We start from the raw sequence: 20,760 nt of genomic DNA, 5'->3' as shown, positions 1-20,760 counted from the left end.
GAATCAGGAAGCGACGAATCAGATTACTCTGATATGGCTTGAGATTTTTGTCGAAGCGGACGACGACGATGATGATGATGATGCACTCAGTTGGTAATAATGAGAGAGAAAATGAGAGAGAGAGAAAAGTAGCGTTGAAAGAAAGGCATAAGAACAGAAAGAAAAAACAATATCCTGCAACCAGCTGCTCAAAATAGACTTTCAATGCGTTTCATAATATGCAAATAAGCCTTAGGAGCCTGTTTTGTGTTTATTTATAGTACACACAATGTTTGAAGATGGAGTCAAGATGAACATATTTTTTTTTACAGCAAATACGTTTAGACAATAATAATGATGAATCAGTAGCAGATTATTTTGTGCCTTTCCGTTCCGTCATCATAAGTCTCACTTCTCGGGGTCAGTTGTGAACTCTTCCATTCGACTGGCTGCATAAACAGACCTGCTAGGCAACGCTGCCTCTGTGGGCCTGGAGGGAGGAGGACAGCGTGACCCTTTCACAGACGGATCCACATGGAAACAGTGGATGTTGTTTGAGATGACTTCATGCCTTTTTCTCTCAACACTTTTGTTTAACCTCAAGCCTTTCAGATTCTTCTCTTCAGTCCTGGTGCTGCATGGACCACCGGAATATTGATTCCAAAGTGTGTGTGTGTGTGTGTGTGTGTGTGTGTGTGTTGTGTGTTGTGTGTTGTGTGTTGTGTGTGTGTGTGTGTGCGTGTGCGTGTGCGTCTGTGTGTGTGTGTGTGTGTGTGTGTGTGTGTGTGTGTGTGTGTGTGTGTGTGTGTGTGTGTGTGTGTGTGTGTGTGTTTGTGTGTGTGCGTGTGCGTGCGTGTGTGTGTGTGTGTGTGTGTGTGTGTGTGTGTGTGTGTGTGTGTGTGTGTGTGTGTGTGTGTGTGTGTGTGTGTGTGTGTGTGTGTGTGTGTTGGGGGGTCTGAGGCACAATTAGTTCAGGCCCGAATCCTCAAAAGGGATTTGATTTTTCAGATACCCAGAGGGTAGAACTAAACATGACCAATGTTTTCCCCTCCCATCATTTTTGATATATCCCACTCCCCATTCAGTCTATCATTTATAGAATACAATTAATTAATTATGTATAATATTTATAGAATATCCCCTAGGAAAGCCATACATCCCCCGAATGCCCTAGTAGGGTCTCTAGTTTGTGGTTGTAAAGTTTCACGGGGCTGTGGTTATCCTAGAAGTCATAATAGGTCGTTTTATACAGTGAGGTCAAGTTTAAAAAAAAAAAATCACTACAATCAAATTGCTACTATGGGGACTAACATCAACACGCATGAATACAATTAGGCTCATTGAATCCACAAGAGTCTGGGCTTTCTAGTCATATCCAATTTATGCAATTTCACAACTCTTTAGGGAGCCCCGTATGCAGAAATATTCAAATAGAAGAGGTTAAAATAACACATTTATACAGCATGCAAAAATAAATTGCATGCGATTAGCATAAAATGGGTACCAATAGAACCCCTTCTCATTCAGATACCTTGAGGTGAGAGGTCCAGGGACCCCTTTGAAAATTGCCATGCCAATTTGCCTTCGCTAAAATTTAGCGTAACTTTGGAGCGTTATTTATCCCCCTTCCCTAGCATGACAGGCTGATCTGTAATGTGTAATAACACCTGTGGACAACAACTGTGGGGACAAGTTATAATTAATTAGTTAATTATGTAATTAATAATTAATATAAGATTGGACTGAAACACACCAAAAAGTTTGGACTAGTTGACTTGTATTTGTATGGTTGCCGATAGAATGATATTCTATTAAAAGCACCATATCAGACGGTATATATTATTTACCCCTATGTCCAAATAGATTTTTTTTACAAAGCTGTATCTATTTTTTAACTCTCCCCATTAGTACAGTAATTTCCCTTGGTAGCAATACAATTTCACCGATATACAACCACCCCATAAATCTGGCTCTTTTTAATCAAAACTGAATTTGGGCCAAAGTGTACGGAAAAAAGATTTTGGGTGCAAAGAATCCCTGGAGTCCCGAGCATCTCTTGGGTATCGTTTAGCCTGACATGATTTGTAACAGACTCTCTGCGTCCGGCCCAGTTTAGCTCTGAGTGGCCAGAGACGTGTTACTATAACATGATTTGTAACAGACTCTGCGTCAGGCCCAGTTAGCTCCAAGTGGCCAGTGACGTGTTACTAACGCTTGAAAATTGTGAAACGGCACATGAAATTTTGCCGTTAATCTGCATTTCTCAGAACGAGACATTTAAAAGCTATATTCATCCACACACTTTGGGTAAAGACTGTGGGGTTGTGAACATGGACTAATAGTGACATAATATATTCTTGCTTTAGCATAAAGAGCCTACTATAACTAACCACTACATTCATATTAGGAGTAATGTATAAGTTGTATGTATATTTTTGCATGCTATAGATTTGACAAGACTCAATGCTTCTATTCCCAGTCGCAAGTAGTAAGAAGTAAGGTGTTAGATGTGAGATGCTATCTTCTCGTGCCTGCAACCTATGCCTTTGTGTTTTATATAGCAGCAGACTAATCTGCTCCCACTCTCTCTCTCTCTCTCTCTCTCTCTCTCACTCTCTCTCTGGTCTCTCTCTCTCTCTCTCTCTCTCTCTCTCTCTGTCTCTCTCTCTCTCTCTCTCTCTCTCTCTGTCTCTCTCTCTCTCTCTCTCTCTCTCTGTCTCTCTCTCTCTCTCTCTCTCTCTCTGTCTCTCTCTCTCTCTCTCTCTCTCTCTCTCTCTCTCTCTCTCTCTCTCTCCATCTATACTGTACCTCTCTCTTTCTTCCGCCTATGCACAGGCAGGCAGTTAGCACAGAAGAAGCAGGCACCATGTCCACCCCCACAAACCCAGAGGTGAAGGAACTGAACCCTGTCGACTTTATCCAGCTCCAGCAGTACATTGAATGTGAGTACAGGCAGGCAGGCAAGCAGGCAGGCAGGCAGGCAGGCAGGCAGGCAGGCAGCCTCCTCAACACTTAATGCTCCCGCCCCCCCCCCTCCCCCCCCCCCTCCCCTGCACTTCCACTTCCACCCACACGTGCACGCACACACTCATTTACACTCGCTCCCCGTTTCTCGTATGGAGGAGAGCTAGCCTAGCGCTCTCTGACATTTCATATTTTGCATCATGCCCACACTGTATCTTCTCCAGATGATGAATCTACTGTAGATCCAGTGTGTAAAATGATATCACAGTCTTGGATCAAATTAAAGATAATATAATGATTCAACTATCCATGGATGGTGATTTTGGAATATCGATTCGTGACACACAATTCTGCCGTCTAAATATATGATAACAAGCACATTTTACTCACTTTACTTACTTTAGTTTACAAATTGAAGTATGACACATTTTTATTAAGGGATATTATTTGAATATTTCTATTTTAGTTGACATCACACCCAACATTACCATTCAGTTTAACTGGATTTAACAAGATTTTGCATAGATGAGCCATATTGTCATATAACATTATATCAATACCGAAAAACTTTTGTGATTATTGTGATATTGATTTCAACCATATAGCCCAGCCCTATACTGTATAGATGAATATGTGTATACAGTGTATGTATGTATGTATATAGTGTTTCCCCTAGAAAATTTATCAGGCCTGGAGGGATTTCGAAACGTACCCCGACTGCAACAGTGGGGGCCGTCGCTGGCGACGCTAAAGTTTTACCTAACCTGTTTGCATCTATGTTGGCAATGGCATCCCAAGTATCATCATACTATTATGGGATGCGATGCGAACAGTTGTATTATGGGATGTGCGTTTCCCACATTGACACGTTTTGGAACAGCGCCGCACGCTGGCACAATGCTCCTAAAAGCAAAATGCTTATTACAATTTTTTTTTTTTTTTAACCCTAACCTGTAGAATGTTAGGCAAAACACTGTTGTATATGTGTATCCCTGTGTGACCTGTCTGTGTTTTGCTCCCAGACTGCAGCTTGAAGGTGAAAGATGTGCTGAGGCAATTCGATGCAGATGGCAATCTGGCCCAACACCGACACGGAGAGGTGAGGGGGACTTCCTGTCCTGCTGTTTCCCACCATCAACTCCTCTCTCCCTTAACTCACTCCCAATATGAGCGCCCGTATTAACTCAACTGAATCACAGCTCTCAATGGGGCTCGTTTAGAAACGAGGACGTGATGTATATATCTCAGGCGCTCGTTAATTCTCCTTAAGTGATTGATTAGATTCAAATACATGAATCATTTTAGACTGAGCTGTCCGAAGAGAAATATCCTCAGTGCATCCAACTGAGGTTGCAAATGTAAATGAGCTCCTGGGTTTTGGCCACGCAGCAAGGCCTCCCTGAGTAGTATGCTGGCTGCCCTCGTGCAGAGTAAGCTCCAGTGTGATTGAGGAGGATAGTGTTTCCAATACAGATCAGCGTACGTCAGCATCTGACACTGCCAACTAATTTGTGCGAGAACCATTCACTGTAGCTACATACATCCTGATGGATAAATTAACTTGGGTATAAATCGCAATGTAATTGGATGGAAAAGATAGAAGGAAATATCCATATTTATTATGGGGGGGGGGGGGGGACTGGCAACGCGACCAGTTAATAGTTTGTCAAATATACAGACTCATAACGCACGCTATCCTTTTTCTCGCTCCATTTGTCCTCGTCGCCGGTCTGTTTTTTTGGCTTTGTGATCCGACCGCCTCGCTGTGACTTTATTTATTACTGGGGCGGCTTTGTTCGGTGCCGTGCACGGAAATGGAATAATGTCAACACGAAAATGGGTTTGTGGTTCCAGCATTATCAAGGGAGTAATGCCTGTTAGCCCTCGAGCTCATTATCATCATGTGAGGACTGGAAACACCACGCCACAGACACACGGACTGAGCTCTCCAGTCAGGCGCTCACTTTTTAGTGCACACCGTTTGTTGTTGTTGTTGTTGTTGTTGGTGGTGTTGTTGTTGTTGTTGTTGTTGTTGTTGTTGTTGTTGTTGTTGTTGTTGTTGTTGGTGGTGGTGTTGTTGTTGTTGTTGTTGTTGTTGTTGTTGTTGTTGTTGTTGTTGTTGTTGTTGTTGTTGTTGGTGTTGTTGTTGGTGTTGTTGTTGTTGTTGTTGTTGTTGTTGTTGTTGTTGTTGTTGTTGTTGTTGTTGTTGTTGTTGTTGTTGTTGTTGGTGTTGTTGTTGTTGTTGGTGTTGTTGTTGGTGTTGTTGTTGTTGTTGTTGTTGTTGTTGTTGTTGTTGTTGTTGTTGTTGTTGTTGTTGTTGTTGTTGTTGTTGTTGTTGTTGGTGGTGTTGTTGTTGTTGTTGTTGTTGTTGTTGTTGTTGTTGTTGTTGGTGGTGTTGTTGTTGTTGTTGTTGTTGTTGTTGTTGTTGTTGTTGTTGGTGGTGTTGTTGTTGTTGTTGTTGTTGTTGTTGTTGTTGGTGGTGTTGTTGTTGTTGTTGTTGTTGTTGTTGTTGGTGTTGTTGTTGGTGTTGTTGTTGTTGTTGTTGTTGTTGTTGGTGTTGTTGTTGTTGGTGGTGTTGTTGTTGTTGTTGTTGTTGTTGTTGTTGTTGTGGTTGTTGTTGTTGTTGTTGTTGTTGTTGTTGTTGTTGTTGTGGTAACTCCGATTTGGGCGATTTTCATGGTTTAACTTGAAATGATGGATTACTTATTTCCCTTTATGGGTTGAGAAAACGCTCAACCCAAACGTGACCCTTTGGGTTTTTGGAAAAAATGTCACACCCCACTGGATAAACTAAATACAAAACCCATGGCTGTCAGGCTAAAAACAGGTTGACCTGGGTAGAGTGCGTGCCTGGTGCCTGTAGTGCCTGTAGTGCAGTGCCTGGTGCGTGTAGAGTGCGTGCCTGGGTAGAGTGCGTGCCACACTGGCTTGGTCCTTTGCGTTGGCCGACCCGGGTTCGAGTCCAGTCCGCTCTCTCCCCACCTTTCCTTTCAACCTACTGTCCTATACAATAAAGGAAAACATGCCTTCATCAAAAGATCAGTTCCTTGGTTCCTCAGAAGCTGACATTTCGGAGATACAAGGGTTTTCACCCGATAGCGACAATGTGTTAGTCATATTCATACTCATTTTTAGAACGGTCGACTTTGAGAGTTGTACTACGACACGCACATACGCCCATGCCTAAACTATAAATGTTAGCGTTGAATAGCGCTGTCAATAACAACAACATATGCGTGTCTCATTCACTTTCCTCCCCCCCCAGTGCATCAACGAGGACGGCTTCCGTCTGTTCCTGAAGACATATTTAGAAGGGGAGGACCTCCCCGTGGACCTCTGCCAGAGACTCTTCCGCTCCTTCCAAGACTCTGAACCCACCAGAGAAGACAGCGCCAGTGAGCTTAACGCACCACACGTAGAAACACAACTCGGCCTGGATCAGCTTACACACCAGGGATGGGCAACTTTGATGATAGAGAGGGCCACAGAAAAATAAATCCTCGCTACCAGAGGGCCAGATTGTGAGCGTGCACTTCTAGCCTGGGTAAACCCAGCCTCCACGTGACCTGCTCTCAGACCTGCTCTCAGTCACTGAGGCTGGAAACGAGAGTGAAAGTGTCTGGGCTGGGTTTCAGTCACTGAGAGCAGGTCTGAGAGCAGGTCACGTGGAGGCTGGGTTTACCCAGGCTAGTGCACTTCCACCAGTAGCCTACTACTGTAACACCATCACTCCCAATTATAGCGACTAATTTGATTAAAAGGACTGGTAATGAAAGTTTATTATACCAACATTTATATTGTTCATATTCAAATTTAGTCATTCTTCCATTCAGATGACATTCCAGAAACTTTGCTCGAGCTTTAAAACAGCCCGCTACAGCAGTTTGATGGGGGTACATCACCCCAAATATGTCATATTAATCAGATTAGTAATGTTGCATGTGCAATGTGCATCCTGCATATAGTTTGTTACAATAGCATTAGCTCAAATGCTAATGTTAAACAGTATGTGGATGGACAATGCTAACGCCATTAGCGCCATGTTCCGGGTTGTACAGTAAAATAAAAACACAGATTTGGGTGGTCTAACCTAACCTAACCGGACCAAAAACGTGCGCCTTGTAAAAGAAAATGAAAAAAAGAAGAAGAAGAAGAAGGAAATTGACCCAGGGGCCACATCGAGTGAGGTCGGGGGCCGCATGTAGCCTGCGGGCCGCCAGTTGCCCACCCCTGGCTTACACCATGGGCTGCTTGGCCGGTATTCCTTTATCGATACATGCGTGTGCAGTGCTGCGTGTGCAGTGCAGCGTGTGCAGGTGTGGTAGTAACCAGAGCGTGTGCAGTGTGCAGGTGTGCAGTGCTGCGTGTGCAGGTGTGGTAGTAACCAGAGCGTTCACACACACCTGTGCAGTGCTGCGTGTGCAGGTGTGGTAGTAACCAGAGCGTGTGCAGTGCTGCGTGTGCAGGTGTGCAGTGCTGCGTGTGCAGGTGTGGTAGTAACCAGAGCGTGTGCAGTGCTGCGTGTGCAGGTGTGCAGTGCTGCGTGTGCAGGTGTGGTAGTAACCAGAGCGTTCACACACACCTGTGCAGTGCTGCGTGTGCAGGTGTGGTAGTAACGAGAGCGTGTGCAGTGTGCAGGTGTGCAGTGCTGCGTGTGCAGGTGTGGTAGTAACCAGAGCGTTCACACACACCCTCCCTCCTCCATCTCCCTTTGCAGAAGAGGTCTTTCTGAAGGACGTGTCGTGTTACTTCTCTCTGCTGGAGGATGGCCAACCCCGCGACAAGCTGGAGTGTGAGTTGTGTTTTTCTCTCGTTCGGCCCCGCCCCTCCGCCCCAAAGACATGAGAGCGATGTCTTTCATCTGAGCGATGTCTTTCATCTGAGCGATGTCTTTCATCTGAGCGATGTCTTTCAACGACACTTTCACTCTTATTTCCCCGTCTCTTCAGTTGCCTTCAAGCTCTACGACAGAGACGGCAACGGGGTGCTCGACAGCTCTGTGAGTGACTGAGAGATTCTTTGATGCCAAATGACAGCAAATGACAAGTTCTGCCATAGACGCCTCATTCTCACATTTCATCCTAGGTCAAATTCATTGTCACATTCCAATAGAGAGGCAAAGTGAACGTCACTTCCTGCTTCAGCACTGTACCAGAGATTTTCTTCCGCAATTCATTTTCCCATAGACATTTTGTAAAATGCTTATAAAAATAGTTTTACTTGTTCAAACCAAACGGTTCAGATATATTTAGAAACAGGAGAGATCGCATAACATTTCACTCGGACCAAAACGTAAAAAAAAAATGCGGGTTTAAAGAAAATATTTTTTCGTAGTTTTTTTTTGTTTTGGCCCAGGTGAAATGTTCTATGGTCTCTCCCGATTCTAAATATAGCTGAACCGTTTGGTTTGAACAAGCAAAACTCTTTTTATACGCATTTTACGAAATGTCTATGGGAAAATAAATTGCGGAAGAAAATCTCTGGTACAGTGCTGAAGCAGGAAGTGACGTTCCTCTTTGTCGTGCGTCATACCAGGCGTAAAGCCATAACACCACGGTGAGTCTTTGTTGACTTTCTGTTCTTCTAGGAGGTGGACAGGATTATCGCTCAAATGATGCATGCAGCAGCTTACCTCGGCTGGGATGTGTCAGAGCTGCGGCCGGTAAGTCCCACAATGCACTGCTCTCAAACTGAAACTTCCCCCGAAACACATGAAAGGCTGCGCCTCCCGCTCCCACAAAGGCATCGTGAGGCATTTAGGGGACACCTGTAATTTGTAGCTACAGGAAATAAACCTGGGTTAAACTTGTGTTATTGTGTGTTACTGTAATTAACTGCAGTCTGAGCCATCTTACATAATATGTGCTGTGTATCACACTGCACTTAATTTCTCTATTATGTATTTTATGAGGAAAAAGCACTGAAAAAAGGATTTTAATAAGCATTTGTTTTGGCCTTGAGTCCTATACTTTGGCATACATTTGTATTTATCAAAGGCCAAAGTGGCCTTGGCCTAAAAACGAGTTAATTCCAGGCGTGCTGTCTCAGACATAATAACTCCCTGACTTTGACACGCAGGTTTGCACGTCATGAGATGCCTTCAGCACGTGGCCTTGTGCAGCACAGCTGTGTATGAACCTCTGCACATCTCTAGTGACTCGTTACTCATTTGCTACTGATAGTGATGATAAGCTTCTCCACGCAACTGAAACACACAAATTCCTGAGCATGACTAGTTTCAGAACATAACACAATCCTTTTAAGAGATATCCTTCCATGTTGCTGATTGGGTGATAACAGGCAAATCTTCACACTCCCCCACGGCAAGAGACTGAGGTCTGCCAAGACCAGAACCACCCGCCACAAGACCAGCTTCTTCCCAACCGCCATCAGCCTCACCAACAAGGCCCGGAAACCCCTTCCGCCAAGGGCCTCACCAACAACCCCCCCCCCCGTCCCACACACAAACTCACTACCTCCTCCAAAACTCAACTGAACCCCCCCTTCCCCCCATAAAACTGTAACTCATACTGTATCTAATTTAATGCCTGTTTAACTGGGACTGTAAATTGATGTAAATTCCCTGCACATTTAATGCCTATTTAACTTAGCCTGTAAATTTCATGTACATTCAATGTAAACTCTTATTTAACTCCGACTGTAAATTCATGTAAATCCACTGCCTATTTAACGTCTATTTAACTCAGTCTGTAAATCTCATGTAAATCCAACGTAAATTCATATTTATTATCCACAGAACACTTCACCACTCATGTACATATTGTATATATTTACTGGATTTGATTCGATTTGATTGCACTTGCAACTTTGTGATTGTCTTTAGTTATCTTCCTACTTCTTATCCCTGTATATTGATGTAACCGCTACGCTGCATACAGACACTAAGACAAATTCCTCGTATGTAACTTGCATACTGTCACTGTGGCAATAAAAGTGATTCTGATTCTGATTGTGATTCTGATCTTGTTTCGTTAGGTGTTGAAGGACATGATGACGGCGATCGATGCTGACAGCAGCGGTACGGTGTCTCTGGAGGAGTGGGTGGAGGGCGGTATGAACAACGTGCCCTTGCTGGTCCTACTGGGACTGAAGGTACACACACTAACCTCATGTTTTCCTTTCTTCTTCACGTGTTTGTTGAGGAGCTCAGATGTGTTTTCCCTCTCTGGTGTAGGTGTCTTAGGGAGGAGTGCTGCTGAAACCTATGTTGACTTGTGCCCTTGTGAAATCCTGGCCTCTCCCTCCCTCCTCTCTGTTCTTTTCCTCCTCCCTCTCCACACAGCCGTTTTGCAGACTCAGTGTTACAGGGTGCGGTAATACATCTCCGTTGCATGCTAGCTCTGCACAATCAGAGTGCTTTACCGTTTTCCCATTAGCATGATCTGCGCTCACATTTAGCATTGTCTCTCACAGATAAGTGATCCACTAATAAAAAAGTTTTATCGAGGAAGGAAGGATGATGGTGGTGGGTGCACTCTATGATGTAAAGTGGTGTTAAAAGGTTGTGTCTAGTATATGAAGGATGGGATTTCGAAATATATCCGTTTTGTGTTCTCGCTACTGTTGCATTTGCTTCCAGGCCTGTAAAAAGCCACTGGTAGCTAGACTGTGTGTCTGCCAGCGGACTGTGAGCTGGGCTCTGTGAGTGTGTCTCGCCTCGACAACAATGCCAGGGAACTTCCCCTCAGGCTATTTGCAGCCAACATCCCAGGCCTGAGGTCCAAACGTATTCGGCCCCCCCTCACACAGTTGCTGTGTGCTGATTCGGGGGGCTACACGCTGTTATGCTGGGACTGAAGCGTGACTGAGCACAATTGTGTTGGGCCACAGCTATGACACTTTACGTGTGATGGGGCTGAAACTTTCAGGAAGTGTAAAGAGCACCCCTGCTGGTGACCTAACGGAGGCAGATTTTTGAATTATGTAATTAGGGCCGATTAATTACCGAATGCGCAACTTGGCCGAGTTGCACAATGGGCTGTATGCAATATGCTGTCATCAGTGATGATGTCATCAGTGATGTCATCCTTACTGTGATGATGTCATCAGGGATGTCATCAGTGATGATGTCATAGTCTGAGGCGTGGTGGGAGTAGGGAGAAGAGGACATTTGGCGTATCATCTCCAGAGTAAGTGGATGAAACAACCTCTAACATTTCGGGGTTACACATACGAGACACATTTTGGAAAATGCTTGTAAAAACCTGAGGCTTGGAGACCACTGTGTTCCAGACCAGGAGGGGTCTAACTCCCAAGGGGGGGGTCTAACTCCCAGGGGGGGGGGGTCTAACTCTCACGGGTCCACTAGTGGTTTAAATTGTTTTTTTTAGAAAAAGCATTTCAGTCCGTAATCTACATAAGAGCATCGGCTGGTGTATGATCAGATGGAAAGCAACGGTATAATCTTGTGTTGAGAACTTGAGGTTAGTCGTGGTTGACTTGAATATGATTGTATGGGGATATACTGTATATATAGGGTATGTTTTGATGCGTAGAACTACAGTACATCCTCAGGACTATTGTTAAACCGGTAGTGGGTGAGTGGGTGGTTGGGTGGGTGTGAAAAGAAACTGTGAAATTCAGGCCATGGGCCACGGTTTATTATGAAAGGGTTTGTAAAGTGTGGTGCAAGTGTGAAGATCTATGATAATAAAGAGATGTGAGGCCTTACGGAAATGACAAAAGTAGAGACACAGTCTTACAGTCTCTATCTTTAGATGAGGTGATGCATAAATGATATATATTTAAGAACCCTCTGCTTTCCAACTGCAAACACGTGGTGCACAATCACAAAGATCGTGAAACCATGACGTACTGTATGTACGTACCCGTTCCATCTTCAGTACAGTGATGCAGTTTGTTCCTCTTTCCTCCACATCAGATGACGCAGAAGGACGGGCAGCACCTTTGGAGGATGAAGCATTTCAACAAGCCTGTTTACTGCAATGTGTGCCAGAGCATGCTGCTGGGCCTGAGGAAGCAAGGCCTGTGCTGCACGTGTGAGTACCTCACATCACCAGGAGAGGGCGACACCACAGTGCCATTTATTAATTAAACTCAGTGGAAAGGGCATTTTATTTTCTCAAATTTGACAGCGCAATAATAAGTATGTTTTTTAACTTCTGTTATCTTTTGCCTGTACTATTGCACTTTTTAATTGTAAATATTTTACCGTATTTTTTTATTACTCTATACGGCACTTAGTTTGAATTGCATTTTGTTTGTTCTGTTATATGAATTTTCTTTTTTTTCACTTTGTCTCGTTTAATGTTTTATGTGAAGCACGTTGAATCGCAGTTGTTGCTGAAATGTGCTACACAAATAAAATTGCCTCGCCTTGCCTATAATAATTCAATATGACAGATGAGTTATGTATCCTATTATATAGGCTGCAAATACACCGTCCACGGACGATGTGCGAACAAGGACCCGGGCCCCGCCCCCTGCACCAGGACGTATGTGAAGTCAAGGAAAGATACAGGGGTACGACAGCGCCGCCATGACCACAGTTACCGTGACATTTTTACAGTTCACTCTGTCCGCCTGCTGTCCCGCGCAGACTTGGTGGTGTTACACATTTCTCTCACATTTTTCAGGTGGCAGCGCACGACTGGGTGAGCGGCAACTGTGACTCGTGGAAGTGTGATAAATGCCAGAAGAAGATTAAGAGCTACAAGGGTTTAACGGGGAAGCACTGTGTGTGGTGTCACACCATGGTAAGGAACCTGACAGCAATGCTAGGGGGGAGGGGATGGTCAGTGAGGGTACCACACTTCAGAAAGTCAGCCAATCAGCTTTTTTGGAAAATTGAATTCCATACTTTCCAATATCTGAGAGTTTGGAAAGCCTTGTCATTTTTAAATCAAATCTAAGTGTCTGGCTTAAGTCAACCCAATATTCACTACTATACATTGTTTTTTTTATGTACATTGTACTGTTTTTGTTTTTACTGTGTTTTACTGTGTTATAGCAGGTCCTGTGATTGTGTAGTTTACATTTCCTGGGTGTACAGATCCAAATGATCGGGAAGCTAACTCTGGGGCGCAATTTCTTTGAAATTGTGCATTGTCCCTGTAAAAAAAATCAACAAATAAAAACGGGCAAGCACTGCGTGTGGTGTCACACCGTGTGGTAAGAAGCACCTTAGTGTGTGGCACTGGCAGACCTTTTGGGAATAACTCCTTTCTGTACGTGTGAAGTAATTTTGCCTCTTGGCATCCTGGTGGCTCAGGTGGCCGAGGCGTATGCCATGTACCCGTGACATCCTGGGTTGGATTCTGGCCTAGGACCTTTGTCGTATGTCATCCCCCTCCCCCCCTCTCTCCCATCTCCCCCCCCCCTCCTTCCCCTCTCTCTCCACTGTGTCGGCCAATAAAACAGAAATGGGAAAAATATGAATTTTTGCATTCCGCTAGTTGTTTTTGTGTTTGTAATAAGTCACTGTTACTGCTTTGCAGCGTCACGATGAGTGTGCAGACCAGGAGCCGACAGAGTGCACCTGCGGGACTCTCAGAGACCATATCCTGCCTCCATGGGCGATATACCCAGTTATAAAGGTAGAGATACAGCCCCTGGCTCTCCCCCTAGACATCTGAAGCACATGCACAACCAGCTTCTGTCTTGCCCAGAGCATAACATCGCCCTGAGGCTGTATCTTGTAGGTGGAAAGATCACATCTTGCCTTCTCGCTTGCATGGCATGTTGACAGGCGGACATGTTTTGATTTGAAAGGAATGCTCTAGTAGTGAGTTTTTCTCAGGTTTCTTCATTCTGTGTCTCTGTGTCTCCCCCTCCCCCCCCCCTATAGGAGAGAGCAAACAACATAAAGAACGGCTGCACGGCCTCGACGGAGGACAGCGAGCTCAACACCACTCCTGATGGTCAGGTGCTTCAGGTACTGGCCCGTCCAATAGAGTCCACTTCTCACTAATTAGAGCTTGACATTTAGGCCATGTTCACATTACAGGCAAATCTGATTTGCTGATAAAGTCATTAATCATCATTATCTTGATTGGTTTCCCAAATCTGATTTGGGAGTGTGTCCGCACTGCCACAAATCTGATTCTCAAGTCGGATCTGTGTGTCCAGACCTAAACAGGCTATCTGCATGGGTTGCTATGGTAACGACGTGGGCGTCAGTAAATACGTACGTTGGTGACGTGGTTTTCCTGCGCAGAAGCATTTGATGACGAGTTGCGAGTGACGTTCAAATCAGATTTGGTGGATCTGCGTGTCTGCACTGAAGTCACATCAGTCGAAAGCAGATTGGAAACTACCTCCATATGTGGTTTGGGACAAGTGACACAAATCAGACTTGGAGCGTCCAGACTCATAAAACCAATCTGGATAAAGTCATTAATAGGTCACTAAAGTTCACAAATCAGATTTGGCCTCCTAGTCTGAACATGGCCTTAGAGTAGACTCAACTGGGACAGATCCCTTGAATGAGAAGAATGTAAACGTACAGTTTGTGCGCTTTCTGTTTGATAACTGTGCTATAATAATAATAATTGCTTCTCGTTCAACAGATTAGCCCTGTGCCAAACACCCATCCTCTTCTGGTATTTGTAAACCCTAAAAGTGGCGGCAAGCAGGGAGAGAGGTGAGTCAAAGCTAGCGATGCATTCATGGAAAAATCAATGTAAAATAGATGTAATTTTTCTTAGCCTGACTTTATTTATTTCAGAGTCCTGCGTAAATTCCAGTATTTACTGAATCCACGGCAGGTATACAACCTTTTGAATGGTGGACCTGGAGCGGGGTAAGTAATCAGTGCAGCAGTTTGTATACACACAACCAGAACAAAATGTAAATACAATTCAGATCTGACTCTTATTTTGAAATTTGGTGTGCAGCAGAGTATTTGACTCCCTTTGGACCACTTATAACACGTCTTCAGACTCCCTCTCAGACTCTTACCTACAGGATGCTGTTCTAGTTGTGATTTGCTAACACCTTTCTTTCAGACTGAGTTTCTTCAGAAACCTGCAGGACTACAGGATCTTGGTGTGCGGGGGGGACGGCACAGTAGGCTGGATTCTTGACGCAATAGGTGAGATCTGCTCATTTAAAAAATGACACTTTACGTAAACGTGAGCGTCTCCAGGAAATCATTCTGACACACTTCCTGGTTCCTTTGCTCCTTCCTTTTTTATCTTACAATCAGACAAAGCCAATCTTCTGGTGCGGCCGCCTGTAGCGGTACTTCCTCTTGGCACAGGAAACGACCTTGCGCGATGTCTCCGATGGGGAGGAGGTGAGAACAGAACGAGAGCTGGACTCTGACCTTTGTCTCTGTGTTGCTATGAGAGATACTGTAACAGGTTGCTGCATCATGCCCTGATCCTGTGTCTGTTTGTTATACAGTGATTCCCAACCAGGGATACAAGTGCCTCTAGAGCAGAGGTTCTCAAATGTTTTTCAGCCACGGACCCCTTACAAGATAGAAAATATACCGGGGACCCCCTCATTCTGATTTGTGATTTTGGGCTAAGCTTAATTATTTCCACGGTAACATGCTTGACTTTTAAATTGATAGGTTTGTTAGATTAGAATGTAATCCATGAACCAGTTTAGATTTAAAGCATACAATATTTTCATTGAACTATGAAGCTTTTGCACACGTTACAAAAAAGTTTTTATTTTTATTTTCCTGAAAACTTTTTGCAGACCCCCTGGCAAAGTGCCACAGACCCCTGGGGGTCCCCGGACCCCCGTTTGAGAACCCTAGAGGTATTTGAGCAAGTACCCCTAGGGGTACTTGAGCGGGTACTTCAGCATCTTGAAGGGGGTACGGGGAAAGATTGGGGATTACTGTTTATTTCTAAAATGAAAAAAAATAAAAAATAAATCCAAGTAATTTTATAAGACCATTGCTAAAATCGTAAGTGTGCGCCGCAACTAGTTCGCTCGCGGCAGGTGTCAACTGTCACACTACTCTGTGAGAAGAAGTCACATTTGTCAAAACTGTGCATAAACCAACTAGCTAGCAAACACGGATAAATGACCCAAAAAGATATATTTTGTATGGATTTAGGCTACTTGTAGCCTACGTCCGCGGATGCACCGCAGCCACAGTGTTTTCTTTGCAAAGAACATGCATGAGTGAGGGGGTACTATTGGCATGGCAGAACAGCTCAAGGGCTACTTAAGACACAGAAATGATTGGGAACCACTGTGTTATGAGAACATGTACGACTGAGCTCGTCGGTGCTGCAGGAAAATATACAGAAATGGGACACGGAGTAGGCGGATAAGTGTGTATGTATGTGTGTGCAGTGCACATATATATATATATGGGATTGTATGTGGGTGTGTATGATGGATATGTATATACAGGTACATGTAGATTTCGCTGTTCAAGTGTGCCTTGTATTTAATTGGCACTTCGAATTGTCTATCTGTGTCCTTCAAAAGTAAACAATAAAAAGTCAATGAGAAAAAAGAAATGGGACACCACTGTTCTGCTCACGTTAAGTCATGATGGTCTTCTTTCATTTTGCGATCTTGTAGGATACGACGGCGTGGATCTAAGCCGGATCCTTAAAGATCTAGAGGGCAGCTCCCAGGTGCTGATGGACCGCTGGAGCGTGCAGGTGATCACAGACGAGGACCATGAGAAGGGCGACCCAGTGCCATATGAAATCATCAACAACTACTTCTCTATTGGAGTGGTGAGTTTGTCAGAAATATATACATCACATTATTTTTTTCAAAGCGTCAGTTTCGTCTCGCTTAGAGACTGTTGGTTTCATTGCTGCGTGTTGATGACAGGATGCCTCCATCGCCCACCGGTTTCACACCATGAGGGAGAAACATCCCCAGAAGTTCAATAGCAGGTAAGCTTCTTGATTCTAGGGCCCTGGAACCTGCATGTTCACTCTCTGTAGGACACATTTAGAGAGGCAAGGTGAACGTCACTTCCTGCTTCAGCACTGTACCAGAGATTTTCATCCGCCATTTATTTTCCCATAGACATTTTGTAAAATGCTTATAAAAATGTTCAGCTATATTTAGAAACAGGAGAGACATTTCACTCATTCACATTCTAAGTATATCTAAGTATCTAAGTATATCTGAACCGTTTGGTTTGAACAAGTAAAACTATTTTTATAAGCATTTTACGAAATGTCTATGGGAAAATAAATGTCAGATGAAAATCTCTGGTACAGTGCTGAAGCAGGAAGTAGGCGGTCACTTTGCCTCTCTATAGAACAGTGTGGGCTAAAAAGACAAAATAAAAGATATTATGAAAATGAAATATTGCTTAAACCTGAAATACACTTTTTATGACTCCAGAATGAAGAACAAGCTGTGGTATTTTGAATTTGCCACTTCAGAAACCATCTCCGCTTCCTGCAAGAAGCTGAATGAATCGCTAACAATTGAGGTGAGGACACCTGGTAATGCTGGTGACTCGATGTCACCAGCATTACAAGCGTGATGTACTATAAGCTTCTGTGGTCTCTGGAACATCACTTCCTGCTTCATCACTGTATCAGAGATTTTCTTCTGCAATTTATTTTCCCATAAACATTTTGTAAAATGCTTATAAAAATATTTTTACTTGGTCAAACCAAACGGTTCAGCTATATTTAGAAACAGGAGAGACCGCATAACATTTCACTCGGACCAAAACATTAAAAAAAATGCGGGTTTAAAGAAAATACTTTTTTGATGTGTTTTTTTTTTTTTTTGGTCTGAGTGAAATGTTCTATGGTCTCTCCCGATTCTAAATATAGCTGAACAGTTTGGTTTGACCAAGTACAACTATTTTTCTAAGCATTTTACGAAATGTCTATGGGAAAATAAATGGCGGAAGAAAATCTCTGGTACAGTGCTGCTGAAGCAGGAAGTGACGTTCACTTTGCCTCTCTATTGTGCTTGCTTCTCTGTCTGACCTGTGGCTGTGCCCTCCTCAGTGCAACGGCACTGCACTGGAACTGAGCGGCCTGTCTCTGGAGGGGGTCGCTGTCCTGAACATTCCCAGCATGCACGGCGGCTCCAACCTGTGGGGCGAGACCAAGAAGGCGGACACTCGGGGCTCGATTAGTCAAGAAGAGCCGGACGTGATCGTGGACCCAGAAATTCTCAAAGTGACCTCTCAAGGTATTTGATTCAGACCTCAACTGTATTGGATTCAACTGATTCTGATTCTGATTCTGATTCTGATGGTGAAGTCAGAAGAGGGTGTGTGAGATTGAGATTACTCAATCTCACATTTCTCTTCATATCTCCGACACCACTGGTCAAACAGTACACTTATTGGCCTGATGAGGGTGCTATAATTAAAGGTCTAAATTTCAAAAGGTTATTGAAGGGTTATAACTGCTACACCATCAATTTTGTCTGATTTGGATTAAACTTGCATCTTGTTACTGATTGGCTCAAGGAGTGCCTGCATCAGTTGTGAGAGAGGACTTATTTAAAATATATTAGAAGCCGCTTTATTGGCCAAGTATATAAACATACAAGGAATTTGACTCCGGTTTACATTGCTCTCAATGTACTCACACAGAAAAACGTATAGTCAGCATACAAGCTAAAACAAACCAGGACAGTGAGTTGACAGAGGTACATTTAAACAATTTAACTGCTATTTACAATAATAAGTGTGGTGTAAATTGTCTATTCTAAATACGTATACGATTTGTTTTTTTTATAAACAAGACTATAAGTCAGATATTGCACAGTTGTTTACCGATCTATAAACAAATATAGTGGTCCATAATGCAGTAGACAGTAATAGCATTGTTTGTGTACCAGCTGTTCAGTTTCTCCATGGTTTCCTCATCAGATCTCAGTGACCGTCGGTTAGAGGTGGTCGGCCTTGAAGGAGCCATGGAGATGGGTCAGATATACACAGGCCTGAAGAGCGCTGTGAGGCTAGCCAAAACATCCCAGATCACCATCAGGTGAGGAACATGTTCAGACTTGTCAATGTGCCAAAGCCCCAGGAGCTCCAGCCAGACAATGGCTTGCAGTTGACTTTGAGCAACAGCTAATGACGATCCATTCGTTTCTTAACATAACAATAATCGTTATGCGTGACGACATGCTGCTTTTCCTTTTGGCATTTTAATTGCTGTCGACAGCTCATCGGCTTCGTCGATAGTTTACGATCGTTTTGGTTAATCCTTCTATTCTATCTTCTCCTTCCACCAACGTTCTCAGGACGAAAAAAGCGTTACCCATGCAGATCGATGGAGAACCTTGGATGCAGCCTCCATGCACGGTACAGTACCGTAGATGCTCCACCAGCACAGAAACACGTTAGACCAAATGCAATGTTGACATTTGTATTTTCCTAAACCACAATACAGATCTTCAGCAATACCATTTACAGCAACATCTCCTGGTTAATGGCGTTTATGTTTCCTTCTCAGATTCACATCACACACAAGAATCAAGCCAGTATGCTGATGGCTCCTCAGTCCAAGTCGTGCGGCTTCTTCACCTCCAAATAAAAGCTGACTGCTCGGTAGCAGCGTTGATGACGAGTATGCACTTAACTTGTCGCATATTCGATCAAGGACTGAAACATTTTCTTTTTCGTAAAAACGTCTCTTTGAATGTGTATGTTGTCAAGAAACGTGCATCGCAATATATCCACAGTGTGCACAAGTGCTTCAAGAGTTCTGCATCTACGTAACAAACCGTTGAAGCATGCCATTCTATTTATGAATATGAACCTATATGGTAAAGTCAAAGCCTTTTTTTTTTTTATAAGATATGCTTATGTTTGCATTGTGGCAAAAATGATTTTGACCAAATTTGTTCAGTGTTTTATCAATACTCAACACTCTCTTGCTTGTTCTATTTCAATGTTTAACAATGCCAACTGTTGCTCTGTAGGAAGTGCCTTTATAATCTGTTCTCTATTGTTAAGACTCAGTCAGGTAGAGGACTACGGAGTGCTGGAGGTTGACCCTGTAGTATTGCTGTTTTGATGTGGCCATAAAGCTTTTTCAAACGCTGTAAAAAATCTGAACGGCCCGCTGTATATTCTTGTCAATTTTGCACCCAAGAGCGAAGGATAGAGTTTCAATCATGTTCTTTAGATAAGAACTCTACACACACATTGTAGTTAAAGTGACATTTCTACTTTGTTTTCGTATATTTCAGAAGATACTTGAAAAGGTGTTGGGGAACAGGAATGAGACAATTATTGCCAAACGGCTGTGTAGTGTTTCACTGCAGCCTGCCTGCTGCCAGAGAATACACACTGTAAAAAAGAAACTGTCGGCCTAATACTGCTGTGCTTGTGTGTGTGTGTGTGTGTGTGTGTGCGCGCGCGTGCGTGCGTGTGTGTGTGTGTATGAGGTTTTGTTTGGAGAACTGAGGTATGTCCACTTCTAACTTATGAATTGTGATCATTTGGATTTGAAAGAGTTGGTTTAAAGTCGTTAAAATATGTGTAGTCTTTACGCTTTATCAGCCATATCATTTCAATAAATCTGGAAAATATTATGGTCATGCTTAAAATAGCACATTGTGTCAAGATTTTAATAAACCATAATTGACTTGATTGGTTTGGTATATTTATTTGTCTAGGCTACATACTGTAAAACCCACCGAGTACTGACTCAGTAGTCAACTAGTGTCACTGAAGTAGATTGTGTTTTCCATCACTAGGGGGCGTCATCCACTTTAGTTGTATCCACAGATGGCTGTAATATGATCTGGCCCACTGACTCAAATGCATCATATTCAGTCAGTGAACTTAATTAGTGGCTGTTTTCCTTTAGCAAGTTTCTCTTGTTGCTTTTCTTCCTTAGATGTTTCAGAGTCATAAAA

General features: G+C 43.4%; 1 protein-coding gene across 1 annotated transcript in view; it reads left to right on the top strand.

Annotated features, from left to right (window-relative positions):
* Positions 1-20,471, top strand: part of dgkaa (diacylglycerol kinase, alpha a) — a 27,240-nt gene extending 6,769 nt beyond the window's left edge. The window contains exons 2-24 of the mRNA XM_083657076.1: positions 2,815-2,921; positions 3,966-4,042; positions 6,209-6,338; positions 7,661-7,735; positions 7,893-7,942; positions 8,531-8,605; positions 9,940-10,056; positions 11,846-11,963; positions 12,353-12,447; positions 12,561-12,680; positions 13,422-13,520; positions 13,772-13,858; positions 14,493-14,566; positions 14,651-14,725; positions 14,931-15,016; positions 15,131-15,220; positions 16,477-16,637; positions 16,738-16,802; positions 17,263-17,353; positions 17,886-18,072; positions 18,761-18,878; positions 19,138-19,198; positions 19,350-20,471. Coding sequence (XP_083513202.1) covers positions 2,815-2,921; positions 3,966-4,042; positions 6,209-6,338; positions 7,661-7,735; positions 7,893-7,942; positions 8,531-8,605; positions 9,940-10,056; positions 11,846-11,963; positions 12,353-12,447; positions 12,561-12,680; positions 13,422-13,520; positions 13,772-13,858; positions 14,493-14,566; positions 14,651-14,725; positions 14,931-15,016; positions 15,131-15,220; positions 16,477-16,637; positions 16,738-16,802; positions 17,263-17,353; positions 17,886-18,072; positions 18,761-18,878; positions 19,138-19,198; positions 19,350-19,430 — 2,239 coding nt within the window. The 3' untranslated portion in view covers positions 19,431-20,471. The remainder of the gene's footprint in view (positions 1-2,814; positions 2,922-3,965; positions 4,043-6,208; positions 6,339-7,660; positions 7,736-7,892; positions 7,943-8,530; positions 8,606-9,939; positions 10,057-11,845; positions 11,964-12,352; positions 12,448-12,560; positions 12,681-13,421; positions 13,521-13,771; positions 13,859-14,492; positions 14,567-14,650; positions 14,726-14,930; positions 15,017-15,130; positions 15,221-16,476; positions 16,638-16,737; positions 16,803-17,262; positions 17,354-17,885; positions 18,073-18,760; positions 18,879-19,137; positions 19,199-19,349) is intronic.
* The last annotated feature ends 289 nt before the right edge of the window (positions 20,472-20,760 follow it).

The sequence above is a fragment of the Poromitra crassiceps genome, assembly GCF_964638095.1.
Source record: "Poromitra crassiceps genome assembly, chromosome: 20".
Taxonomy (NCBI): Eukaryota; Metazoa; Chordata; class Actinopteri; order Beryciformes; family Melamphaidae; genus Poromitra; species Poromitra crassiceps.
This window is presented reverse-complemented; position numbering and strand designations above follow the sequence as displayed.